This window comes from Athalia rosae, chromosome 4 (assembly GCF_917208135.1).
Source record: "Athalia rosae chromosome 4, iyAthRosa1.1, whole genome shotgun sequence".
Taxonomy (NCBI): domain Eukaryota; kingdom Metazoa; phylum Arthropoda; class Insecta; order Hymenoptera; family Athaliidae; genus Athalia; species Athalia rosae.
In genome coordinates, this window is record NC_064029.1 from 10067004 (window position 1) to 10080430 (window position 13427).

At 34.7% G+C, this 13427-nt stretch overlaps 2 protein-coding genes across 4 annotated transcripts; one reads left to right on the top strand and one right to left on the bottom strand.

The window, feature by feature from the left end:
- Window positions 1-1976: 1976 nt before the first annotated feature.
- Window positions 1977-7398, top strand: LOC105684444 (sialin). Its single transcript, XM_012397781.3, has 5 exons — window positions 1977-2285; window positions 3197-4073; window positions 4133-4452; window positions 4532-4773; window positions 6569-7398. Exons 1-5 carry the CDS (start codon window positions 2246-2248, stop codon window positions 6773-6775), a joined length of 1686 nt encoding a protein of 561 aa, XP_012253204.1. The 5' UTR covers window positions 1977-2245; the 3' UTR covers window positions 6776-7398.
- LOC105684445 (arginyl-tRNA--protein transferase 1) lies at window positions 5866-13427 on the bottom strand. Of its 3 annotated transcripts, none has more exons than XM_012397782.3 (9): window positions 12736-13427; window positions 12465-12591; window positions 12164-12297; window positions 11646-12055; window positions 11073-11234; window positions 10242-10414; window positions 9772-10033; window positions 9525-9701; window positions 5866-6758 (listed from the first exon to the last, which is right to left on the bottom strand). In XM_012397782.3, exons 1-8 carry the CDS (start codon window positions 12830-12832, stop codon window positions 9555-9557), a joined length of 1512 nt encoding a protein of 503 aa, XP_012253205.2. In that variant the 5' UTR covers window positions 12833-13427; the 3' UTR covers window positions 5866-6758; window positions 9525-9554. The 3 variants fall into 3 exon arrangements, with proteins under 3 accessions (XP_012253205.2, XP_012253206.2, XP_048510084.1); XM_012397783.3 differs by lacking the exon at window positions 11073-11234 and adding an exon at window positions 10505-10660 and having other exon boundaries at window positions 12736-13425; XM_048654127.1 differs by lacking the exon at window positions 12736-13427 and having other exon boundaries at window positions 12413-12554.

Below are 13427 nucleotides of genomic sequence, written 5' to 3' on the forward strand. Positions count from 1 at the left end.
TTCAATTGTTTAGAATTATATTGACATATTTAATGTTACGAATGGAGATTCGAAAACATGAATTATTATTGAGCTGAAAAGAGTCGAACAATGCAAAGGCGTCATTTATTTGCAATTAGATTCTTTCCTATATTTGAAAGGTAACAATTATTCACTGATACAAATCTTACATGAAAATCTTGCTCGTTCTGCATATGACCATATCGCAGGTTACGAGGTTTCAGTTCTTTCATAGCAAATCGCATATGAATATAATCCTGATGAAGTATAGTTAGATAATTAACAACGTCAAATATGTGCGATTACGTAACTTGAATACGGAGCTTGAGTGGTTCTCAAGGGTTCCTCTCCACAACTCGTGGTAATGAGAAATATGTTTTTTATATCAGGTAAAATGTCTCTGATGTTCGACAGAATTGAATGTCTTTCATTTTATTTTTATTTTTTCGTGTATGGGTAATGGATTGGCGTTATATTTTAGGAATTTTTAAGTTTAACGACAAAATTATTACCGATCCGATAACTGGCTGAAAATAATATTACTGTAGATACCTACTCTTGTACGATGTGTAAATGAAAACTGCAAATCGCTGATATTATTGCGAGACGATCGCCTATTTCTTGAAGACCTCAAAATGCCACCGAGAATTCTATTATGTAAGGAATTAGCAAATCCTGATTCGGACAAAAGAACGATAATTTTAGTATAAGTATATGGTAACCACGGTTTACGGGCTATTGGTATCATGTGCTCATATTTGTACAGTCACCGTAGATGATTATATAGAAATAGAATTTTAAAAGATTTTCATTTCTTTGTAAGAATCATCTGTACTCATATCAATTACTCAATGATGCACATATAAAAATTCAATGAATATGTAAATTCAATTGCTTCATGCGGATCTACGATACATAAATATTATATATTTAATTATTAGCCTTGACAAAGATAAAAAATATACATGTACATTTTTAAACCGATACTGAAGAATTACAGCTCAATTACCGTATCGTATTTTAACATACAGACTATGATATACCATATAAAACAAACAGTCTTCATTCTCCAAGTTCTCAAGTTGACGTCGCGTGGCTGACATAATATGTGGTTTCTTGACTATACATACATATATAGAGATTAAACATTGTATCGGTATCTATATGGGATCTATGCATATATGCACGCATACGGAAATTTTCATTTTTTTATTTCGCCATTTCCGTAAATAGGAAACAATTTGTATCGGATACAACGTGACCTGATCGGTAAGCCGTTCGAACAGCGAAAAAAAAGAAAGTTATCATAGAACTCTCTGGAGAGTAAAAGAAATAGGTAACAATGATTTTCTGCACAGGTAAATAGTGCATGAAATTTATCTTCACACGATGAACTCAGAATCTGAAATGAATGGAATGAACACAGAAAACGAACGAATTATTCTATTGATGTAGAGAAATCTTAGCCACTCCAGATTTTTTTTCAAGGAAATTTTCAAAAACCATTCAGCAATGCTTGACATTATTGCTGTCCGAAAGAAAATTGGAATACGAAGGTAATCAAAATCAAGTACGACTACGACCCAGTAATTCTTTTTTTTCCTTTAATTGGGTACGTACATTAACGAAATTATACGTACAAAGTCAGCCATCGCTGAAGATATAACAATTTATACCTTATGGTCTCCAACGCGAGGCGCAACTCTGCTGTACGACAGTTGGAATTCGGAATACGAAATACCTGGCCCTACGGTGCGCCTATAACTACCCTTTATTTTTTCTCGTTATTCACCCATCGATGGTTAATTCTTGGATACAAAAATAGCCGTTTGCATATTCCGAAGAAAATTAGACCCTTGTGGGGGAAATGCAGAGCCACGATGAAGTGCACCAATGGCACTCAAGGGTGGCCCGTGGTCGGGGGTGGAAATTTTACCCCCTCCTTTGAGTCCTGGTCTTCAAATACCTGCGACCGCGTTACCTGGCCATCAGTCGTACACCTGAACTCTTGGCAAGAAGAGGACTAGAGCAGAGCTCCGCCGCGTTTGCTCTATTATTATTTTTCTCCGACTTCACTTACACGTGAACGAAAATTACTGTGATTTTAAAAATGGTACAGAATATGTAAAAGTGTTTTAATTTATCGCGAAAAACTAATATGTGCATTGTGTTGGTGAATTTGTAAACATCCACTGCTCCAGCTAGCTTTTATAAATATTATTGGGATTTATTTACTCTAGTTGCAATGAAGACATATAACCATTTGTACCAGCGCTACTTTCCACGTGAGTTTTAAACGCTGTACTTGTAGCTTGTAAACTTTCTTTTGAATTATAAACCTATACATTACTCACCAGATCATTGATGTATATAAGCTATACAATTACATTCAGATCAAATATTCGTGATTTAATATTCACGTTTCATCCGATATTTCAAATAAATATCGAATACCGACAATTTCAAATTCATATTCATAACAAATTAGCTATGTAATTACATCACTGGCATTGAATGCTCGGTAATCACAGTTATTGAATTTGATCGGACGACATTAATTCATTGATGATTTATCATCCACGAATTGAAAACTAAGTCTAAATTTCTTGTAGTAATAGTCGAGAACCATGTCGGCATGTTCACAATAGTAGAGACCTTTGAATACAAAACTGATCATCATTTGTCCCGATTGCTTGTTTTATTCTGAACAAACACAATTTGATGTCTTTTCACACATGATTTTATTTTTCTATGATATGAGTTATGTCACTATTTTGGACGTTGATCAGTAAGCCCATAGTAAATATTTTTCTAAATCATTTCTTTGCAGCTTTGAATAATGTTACGTTCGATATCATATTGCTATGGTCACGTGAAAGATTGCTTGTAATACGAATTAGTTTAAAGGAGATATTTGAGACCAAAAATTATTCTAAGCTGCTTACACATAGTAATAAACAGCTAATAGTTTACAATGAATGATTATCATCTACGTCGATAATATCATAAAATCATCGCTTTCGAGGCAGTATTATGACACATGTTTCTTTTTTTTTCTTGTATTTAGTGATTTTCCGTCGATAAATCCATGTGGAGTCACTTGGGTTCATCATATATTCGCGATAAAGTGATTAGGGATTAAGTGTGGATGGATCGGATAGTTCAGTATCTCTTTTACATAAATGCAATTTTGCAGAATGTATTCCCACGAGGTTTCTGATCTGCATGATGATGTTTACGGCATGTTGGACGTCATACATGTGCCGTCTCCAGATGCCCATTCTTGTAGTTCCCATGACAGCTTCAAAAAATGGTATGACTAAAGCTGGTTATTGCGATACAGCTGAGCCCATTCAAGCTACTAGAAGCCAAAGAGCCATTTGGTATGACCCTGAAAATATTTATAATCATTGGATTTACGAAAGGGAAGCGTCAGAGTATATTTCACAAACTGAATCTAATATAAATGAGACACGATTACATTTCAAAGATATACGTCAAAAGCGTGATGTTGAGATTTTGAATCAAACAAGAGGTGATGAGGAAGGATTTTCTTTGTTTTCAAAGAAGACATTCGAATGGGATGCACAAGTTCAAGCTCAGTTGCTATCTTCGTATGGGTATGGAAATGCTCCAGGAAATTTTATAGGTGGATTAGTTGCTATAAAGTGGGGGCCTAAAAAGTCTATTCTATGGACCTCATTGATAGCTGCGATGTTGTCTTTAATCAGTCCGATATTAGCCCAGATGCATTGGAGTATTCTTTGTATCTCAAGAGTGATAATAGGCTTTGCTGGCGGAGTTACATTTCCAGCTTGCCACACCATGGTAGCTAAATGGGCACCTCCAGATGAGAAAAGTAGATTCGTATGGTCTCTCTTGGGTGGCACATTTGGTACAATAATCACGTATCCAATGGTTGCTGCTATCGCAGATTCAATTAACTGGCAAACGGCATGGTATCTCCCGTCTTTGTTGATGTTTGTTTGGGTCGCATTTTGGGCAATAATAGCATATGATTCACCTGACGAACACCCTGGTATTACAGATGAAGAAAAAGAATTTATTATCAGGTAAATGTATATTCCGTTTCAAAGCTCTATTCGGCCCTCAACTGGTACTTTTATTGTAGATCACAAGCTGGAACAATGACCAACGAAAAACCTACTTTGGCTCAAACTCCCATGAAGAAAATATTTTTGTCAGTGCCTTTCATCAGTTTGGTCTTGTGCCACTTTGGCAATATGTTTTTGCTGTTCTTCTATCAAAATTCTATGACCCAATATCTTACAAGAAGTCTTGGGTTCAAACTTACCAAAGGTGGAGCACTCGCATCTCTTCCATGGGCTGGGCGAATGGTGTTTGGTTTTCTCTTTAGTTGGATTGGTGATACTATGAGAAGAAGACACTATATAAGTATTTCATGGCTGAGGAAATTCGCAACAATATTTTGTAGGATATTTCTTCAAATCTCTTTTCAAAAGTGAAGTTTGTGCACTATTAACTCTATAACACACTTATATATTTTTAGCTCACTTAATTCCAGGATTGTTCTTGATTGGTGTGAGTTATGCTGGTTGCAACTTTGTCCTTGCAAACCTATTCCTCGTATTGAGCTTAGGATTCAATGGTGCAGCCGTGATTGCTAATCTTTCTAACAATCAAGACCTCTCTCCCAACTTTGCGGGATTCTTATACGGAGTTATGAATACTCTTGGATGCACTTCTGGATTCATTGGACCCCCGATTGTAGCTGCTATTATCGGAGATGAGGTATGTTGGGTAATTTGCTTCCATCAGAAGTAATTCTGCATCACTTTATATCAATTGTTCAACCTACTTGGCTTATCACAATTTGCATTAATACACTCGCAACATGGTTCCGCTCATCCCCTGTTCGTACCGTTACTACATTAATATTTGTCTTTGTAGTACGGTTAGTACTCGGGATTGGAGGAATCATTTCACACTTCATCTGCAAATGTCGTTATCAGTAAGATAGGTGGAAGGTCTATCACACTGAAAAATCAACCCCTGAGTCTCTCCTCAACTACGTGTACATGAATTCGTAGTACGGAGTAGACTCGGGGCTTGATGTTTCTGTTGCTTCATTAGCGCTCGCTCACCGCATTTATTGTTGCACTATTCATGTTGAAAATTTGCTACACTAATTCACTATCAAGCACTCAGCAATGAAAGTTCAACCAGATCCTCAGTAATCGCCAGGACTATGATGTATCACTCATAGTACGGTGAGTACTGCGGATCTGTGGTAGCTACCGCACATCGAGCTCTTACATGTTTTAATTTAACACAATTAACACATTTTGGTATCACAAGCATTTCTGGAACCTGGGTATTCACCGGAACTTCGTTATTCAATTCGTAGTACGGCGAGTACTCCGGATTCGTATGTGCTAAAACACTCCATGCTATACTATACTGGCTTTTTGTTGTTTTAACAGTTGCTTACTTAACTTTGCTTCAGTTGACAGCATGTCTAAGCCCTTAGTACTCTCTTGAATTACAGAGTATTAATTGTAGTACGGTGAGTACTACGGGTTTATATCTGCTGAGTAAACTGATTTAAGTAATATTTTGCACTAGTTGATTTGAATCGTTGGCACTCATTGAAACTATGTTAGATAAAGTTTCATAGTACGGTGAGTACTATCGATTTGAGTCTGCTAACTAACTTTGTATATTTGATTTTATCCTTTCACGCTTTTACTTGTTTCCAATATTTTAGCAATTATGGGACCTTAGTATTTGCTAGAACTACGTTACTACGTTCGTAGTACGGCGAGTACTATGGACTTATACTTGCCAACTCTCTGCTTATCATGTAATAATTGATCTTCTACCTTTTGCTTTAATCTAGTTTATTGGCAACATAATAATTTCGGCGATCTTGAATCCTCAGTATTGACTGGCACTACATGGAATAAATTGTAGTACGGTGAGTACTGCGGATTCAAGTTTGCTAGCTTACATTTCATTTTTCATTGCATATTTGTGTACATGTATTTTTTTCAATAATAATGTATGAACTTATGTTCATCATACCTATTTGCATATCATTAATACTTAACCATTTTGCAGTCACCATTATGCTTTGGCTTTATTGCTTTTACCTATCATTTGATTTGTTAACACCATTGTACTTTTTGTATCTACATTATACATAACTTGTAGTACGGAAAGTACTCTGGAGTGAAGAAATCTAATAATATTTCGGGGACGATCAACTAACGCATTTTGTATGTATCAATAGCTGTTGACGCCTAAGTACTGTTTGTCTCTGCATTGTATGGTATTTGTAGTACGGAGAGTACTTAGGAGCTATTCAGCCAAATTTTGTGCATTGACCTACATCCTCTGCTTAATTATTTGCACCAAAAATTCAAACGTTCATGTTTATGCAGCTAAAAACGTGGTAAGGCTTTGCTTTCATTTTCTCTTACTTTAATAATGTTAATACCAAAGGAAACGTATAATTAAGATTTATATAACACAGTCCAGTTTCAAAGTGATGCTTCAATAACTCTTATTTCAATATACTTCATAGGATTCAATAGAAAATTGGCAAATCGTATTTTGGGTTGGTGCAGCCGTGTGCATATTCAGTATGATAGTCTTCTTCATCGGAGGCAGCGGGAAAGTTCAATCTTGGAACGAAATATCATCGGTGGAAAGATCTACGACACCTCAAGGAAGCCAGCTCAATACATTAGGTCCTACGATTGCTCCTGCACCTGCTGTACAAAAAGCATAACAGTTATGAACGATGGTATTTATAATTTATGTACAGCTTATTTATATAATTGAAGCCATTTTAGTTTGCTGTCTGTGAAGTCATAGAATAAGAAAAGTTTATAACTTTAAATAATGAGCATGATAGGGTAACGGTATTTCGCCTATTCATAAAAAAACAATTCAAATGCATCACATGTTGAGGCTATCCTGACATGATAAATATATGTCTGTGAGCCACGTAAAAAGTCATCAAATAACTAGCGCGTATTCATTAATGAGCAATAATATAAGATAATTATATTTTTTAACTACGAATTTTCTACTTTCATAAATTTAGTAGAGTCTGCATCCACTATGAGTCATTAGAGATAACTTTGATCGAATAGAATATAAACTCAGTTGCTGATAAATCCTGGGTATACGAGATTTCCAGTTAAATAATCAGAGTACTGTCATATTAGTAATTGGTTTAGTTGACACAATGCCTGTTGTTTCCAAGGTTTTTTACAAAGTATATTATAAGGGGTAGAATGTTTCAAATTATATCAATGTTTAACATAACTAAATTATTGTAAATACAAATGAACTGTTGATTTCACAAGAGTAATTGCATGGTGTCGAAATAAAAAGTTTTATTTAAAATATGATATTCATTTCAATATCCTTTGGAATTGAGATTTCGAAGCATGCTCATATATGTATGTATAGAGTTACACGTAATCGTAAAATAGATATTGCCATGTTGCAATGCAAATCAATTACTATATCTTATGTTTACTATATCTCTTAGTTTTTTGACCACCTAAAAGCAAGATATCAAATCTACTTAATTCCCTTTTTTAGAGGATACATTCTTTGAAAATACATATGCAGCATCATAGTTTGGTAAATCTTTTAATTTATAAAATATTTGACTTTAATGCTGACGGAGGATTTCAGCATTTGATGATGCTCTGTAACCTAAAAAAGGTACTGATCAGAAGAATAATATAAGTGTGTTTCAGTGAAGGAAAGAGACAATGATTTCTATATCCGACAGATGCAATGACGAGTTGGTGCGTAACTGCACGTATCATTTTCTCAGCAAAATTTAGCATTTAAACGTTCAGGGTCCATATGAGCTTTGCTACATTAAAGATGGTCAAGAAGAATACCAAGAATGGTCAAGAGTATACCTATTCTAACTGACGAAGAAAGTGTCCAAAATTACACTTCAACACAAATTCCTGTTGATAGCGCTGTTAATCATTTAGTATGATATAGTTTATTTCTATGTAAACACCTTAACATGTTACTAATAGATTTAAGAACATTAATATCTTATCTTACATTCTAATTGTAGGTAATATGTAATTACTCAAAACTGAGTGCATGCGAAATTCTTACTGCTTGATGCAGTTTTTATATAACTTCATCCTGTGCTACTTTCAACCCAACAATAGTAATTGGCTGGTTTATTATACTACCCAGCATTAAATATGCTCTTCTGTATCTTCCTTAATTTCAGCAAATGGACCGTACTTGTACAAATGTTCAGTGGTATTGGCTCAATGAATAACTACGTTACGGAAAAATACGATCAGAAAATGTTTTATCTTTTGCTTGAACAGAATCTAGTTATGATTGTTTTATGACTTGCACTTAAGGACAATCAAGAACAATTTCCAATATTAACAATGTGATGGGTTCCACGAGGCGATAGAGTATTATTTGCTGAAAGTTTACATGGTGAGTGAAGTTTGGAATAATAATCACTGTGTAATAAGATCCTATCAACCTTGTACAGCTTAAGGCAATCCGACGTAGATACACTTGTTGAAACGGAATTTTTTTTTTTAATCACATAATAGGACTTCAAAACCTACAGGCTGATGTCAAATTCTGTTCGACAAGAAATTATTAATCATTGCCATTTTCTCTTTTTAATCGGTACGCTCCCTCAAACCCCTCTTAAAAAAAAACTCTTAAATAATGCAGGTTTCAAGTTACAGAAAAAATGAGGTTATGAATATTTCATTATTTTTTATATTGAATGTAGAAATTCCTCTAAAAATTGCTTGAATCCCCTGTAGTAACCACTATAGTAACGATTCCACAATGATCATTCCTGCACTGCTTCATGCCAGTACACATAATACCCGGAATACTGACAATGTGCTTAGGAATGTCAAATGCGTACTGCTACGAATGGTATGCATATCTTGTTATTACAATAATGATGTTCAATCGCGCATCGTCAGAGAGTAGCAATGTGAATGCTCAAGATCTTTCGACAATTTGTGGGAGTCATATAATAAGCTTTGTAACAACATTGGGACTCACTTCTGCTGCGTTATCAGCATTGATATTTGAACTTAATAACTTATTACCAGCTACATTAAACGCTGTTATGCAATATTTATAAATTTTTCTGACATCTATTTACCTATCTTTATTTCGGTATTCAATTTAGAGCTAGCAAAAATGTTTTTTATCAATTGATCGATGTATTTTGGGGGCAGCATTTTTGTTTATTATATTCGGAAAAGGCTGTTTGCAATATTTCCATCGAGATATGACTCATATATTTGATACCAGCTTGGTGAAATCTCCGATTAAAGACGGGCATGAGTAACATTGCAAATTAATGCATCGAAACATATATTTTGGCTACATCAATTGTTATGTAATTGCTATGTTGAAATATTATGAAATGTAGTTTTTGATATGGAAATATTAGGGGTTAATTCAATAAATGAGTAATTTATTATTTAGAGAGAATTAAATACCTTCTTCTGACATGAATCATAGTGAGATGGTCAACTGCGATGAAGAAGTAAGTTTTGGGCACATTTTTTGCCAACAAGTGCAGCATATTCTCTGACTTCATCTTCATCATCCGATCGATGTGCTTGTTGTTTATAAATGTAGTAAGGCATAACTCTCCGGTTATAAAAAATTAAAACCTGCAAATGGTAGGAAATAAAATGGCGCCAAAAATAAATTAAATTTAACAAATCGTCAACATATCATTACCTGTGAAATATCGTTGCTGATATTTTCGTCAACAGCATCTATATCTTCGTTAAGTCTGCTGTACTTCTCTTTATCTAACTTTGGTAAACAATTTTCAATATCACACCATACGTATGTCTCTGGGCATAAAAGTTTTGATGGACACATTTTGGCTTTGTACCGCATTTTGGGGCACGTATGGATGTAAAATCCCATGTAATAATATTTTAGACTTGGAACAACTTTGTAGAGCTGTCTAGTTAACCACACTTCGCGGAGGGATCTGAAATTTAGAATTTTTTTTAGAAAAACACGTGTGAAGTCTGAGCTACCTTTGAGTAATTACCATCTCAAGGAAAATTGAACAAATATTAAGTTGTAAAGTGCATCGGCTATGCAGAATACATGATAAAAAACATTGAAAGATTCTTGCAAAGTGAGTGCCAGTAATTTAAGTTCCTATAATATAATCGGTAGAGATTATGACTGACCCATAAGTTCCGAGAGAAAGGTGCGAGTATATTGGATCATAGAAGAAATAAACACTGGAAATGCAAGATGGCAGGATGTCTATAACTCCAACAGCAATCAGTTTATCATTCAGCCAATATTGTTGATGAAATGAACCATAGCCTTGAGGAGGACCATCGGCCGGAGCCCATTGCTTCAAAATTAAAAATAAAATTAAATTATACAAAAGGTATTTTAGCTGATTGTTTAAAAATGACATGAACCAAGATTGACCAAAGTGTACCTGCAACGGACTATTAGCAAGAAAGTTTGTAAAGGATAGTCTATCGCATTCTTCAGGTGGATCTTGGTGAATTGCCATCTGGTACTTTCTATATACTTCTGCACTTGAGTCAAATGTGTCCAAGAACTCTTCAGATGCAACTCTTACCAATTTAATCTAATAAATATAAAATATATTAATTTTCAACGTATAAGAACACAGAGATATGAAGAAAATCAAATTTGCGTGAAATTTTGTACTCAATGAATGCCAGGCACTAGATAATACTGCAACTCAACTGTGTCTTTGAATTTTTTCTGGCACTCAAACAAATCTGGAGTTTGCTTTCACGCTGCTTCAAATAACCAATTATTTGGATCAAAACCAAAGATAAATTACACATACGTCAGTCATCATGGTACACGTTGCTCCAATCTTGTATTTTATCTAACAGAAAGTTCTGTCTAATTTTTATGGAGTAGTGAACCTCCTGTCGAGTTCTGAATGAATCATCAAATTCGTTATTCATAGCAGTCTATTAGATAATCAGGTAGTTGAATTATTCAGAGGTGATACTACTAGTGATTACCTGTAGGGGAGATTTTACGAGAAACTTTGTGTATTGTTGTTCCGTAAGTTTTTCAGCTGGATCCCTATGTATTGCCATTTGGTAATTTTTGTATAATTCATAACTTTCTCTCGAGGTTTTCATGTACTCAGTGCTCATTGGCGATGTTCTAACTAACCGCAGCTTAGTAAAATAATAAAATCATCACATGAGATTAGCAAAACATAATACATAGTTATTTCGAAATAGAACAGGTGACAGATACTGGAACAAAAACTATATCAGGGTAACGAGACTAGTTTCAATTTTTTTATCCATTAAGCCTAATGATCCAAATACAATCATATTCTAGAGTTTACAATTGGATTAAAAAATGGTCATCTGACATCAATGTTCGTGAGTCTTACTGAAACTAAGATTTTATTAGAAAACTGAAATTTCGATTATTTATTAACTTGAATAGTACTCAGCATATCTATACCAAATTTTACTAATGGACGTTCTCGAACATTGGTGTACCAACAAAATTGGAGCAAATGTGTTGTAATATTATTTAATGAAAGCATGCAGAGGTGAAGAGTTCTTTTCACATACCTCCAACTTACTATCCCCAGTATTTTCTTCATTGAATAACTCTTCTAGGGTTTTACCAGCAGTGAATGGTTGTCCCTTATTAAAAATATTGCTGATTTCAGTCGGTGCTTTCCCTGTTGATAGCAATTTATTCTGTTTGCGTTCCAGCCGCATCAATTTTGCCTTTTTAGGGGGTGGCTTACTCTTATCTAAGCCTGCCCCTAACTTATATTCTTTACTACTACTACATGATGTGGGTGTCAGATTTCGAGCTTGTTTCACAGTGCCCAAAAGGTTATCAACCCCAAAGACATTGTCTGGATTGGAAGAGCTCTTTGGAGCAGTTAATCTCACATCAAAAGTATCGGTAACCAGTGAAAGATCAATGTCTGTTACATTTTTTAGAGCCTTGTCAGCTTGTTCCATGCAACCTAGAAATTTTGCAAAAATGAAATTTGAGGATTATCGTGCATAATTTAATCAAGTTCACATTTGGAGTTCGTCTTATTTTGAGAGACAAACTTCTGTTAAAGATTCACCTGCGTCTCCTTGAATAATAGATTCGTCTCGATCTGCATTCTCACTTCTCTTCAAATCATCTTTCAAAGACTTCGACATTTTCTTTAGTATCTTCTTTTGAGACGTAGATATTTTGAAATCTAATGCATCACATCTAACAACGAAAATGTAGCAGATTAATCAACATACAGAGAAGTAATCAATATTAAATCAAATGTTCATAACTGAAAAACAATCATGCCATTTTTACGGAAAGTGAACTTTCTTACACCTATGAAATGTCAGTGGTTAAGTATTAGTTGAATTGATTCTCTGACATACTTGATGGTATACATCGGACAACAAGTCTGGTCCATGGTAGGTTTGTAGCAATATTTTCCGCTCCGTCTCCAGCCTCGGTCTATTAAATCTTGATAATCTTGCACCGTCAAAGTGTGGGCCCATAGACCTATTAAGATTGCATGAACCAAAAATTACATGTACCCTGGAGTGACTGAATTGGTTTTTACTTTAAAGGACTGAATTTGAATTATAAAATACGCATTGACAATGGTAACATAACCCCATCGAAAGTCGTGTCACATACGCTTACCATGGCTAAAGTTGGTGTCGGGGCTCTTACAGTAACCACATCTGTGTTTTTCATGTTCTGCGAAATACTCAACGATACTAGGAGAATATCTAGACATTTTGACAATGAATTACTGTATTAGCAATAGAATTCCACACCCGAATTAGTAGGTATTGTCGTTGAGTGTAGATAGGCTCAACGGTAATGTATCGTGACGCAAAGCTGAATTCGTTGCCACGACAGTCTCATCAACGTTTGGTCATTGCGTGGCCGGTAGCACAACCAAATACCATTTAATGGCAATCAAATACCATATGTGTATGTACGTACGTACTGGTAAATCCGTGACTGGTTATAACCGTTTTTTGATTTTTTTCAGTATTGTACAGAACCACAGTCATAGAACCACAGCAGTAAAAATGGTAATACCCTATTGGATCATGTCCCGAAGAAACTTGACCGTTAATACTTCCGTTTCTTCTTACTTTAATTACTTGAATAATTATTCCTTTATTTACTTTGTTGTTTATTTCGTTTTATTTATTTATTTATTGATTTTTCTCTTTTATATTATTTGTTTAATTATCTGGGTATGACTTTACTTTTATACAGTTTGGTTTACTGTCTAAAAAATTGTTTGTTAAATCGCCTTATCACTGATTACTTAAATTTTATCGAATAAACTATTCTTACTTTGAGATAGTGTAGTCAAG

Coding starts and splice junctions, on each gene's coding strand:
- LOC105684444 (XM_012397781.3), top strand. CDS start 2,246: ATGAAGACATATAACCATTTGTACCAGCGCTACTTTCCAC. Junction 4,074..4,132: donor GAAAAAGAATTTATTATCAG/GTAAATGTATAT, acceptor CTTTTATTGTAG/ATCACAAGCTGGAACAATGA. Junction 4,774..6,568: donor CTGCTATTATCGGAGATGAG/GTATGTTGGGTA, acceptor TATACTTCATAG/GATTCAATAGAAAATTGGCA.
- LOC105684445 (XM_012397782.3), bottom strand. CDS start 12,832: ATGTCTAGATATTCTCCTAGTATCGTTGAGTATTTCGCAGAACATGAA. Junction 12,056..12,163: donor TATTATTCAAGGAGACGCAG/GTGAATCTTTAA, acceptor CAAAATTTCTAG/GTTGCATGGAACAAGCTGAC. Junction 10,415..11,072: donor TCGTAAAATCTCCCCTACAG/GTAATCACTAGT, acceptor TTAATTTTGAAG/CAATGGGCTCCGGCCGATGG.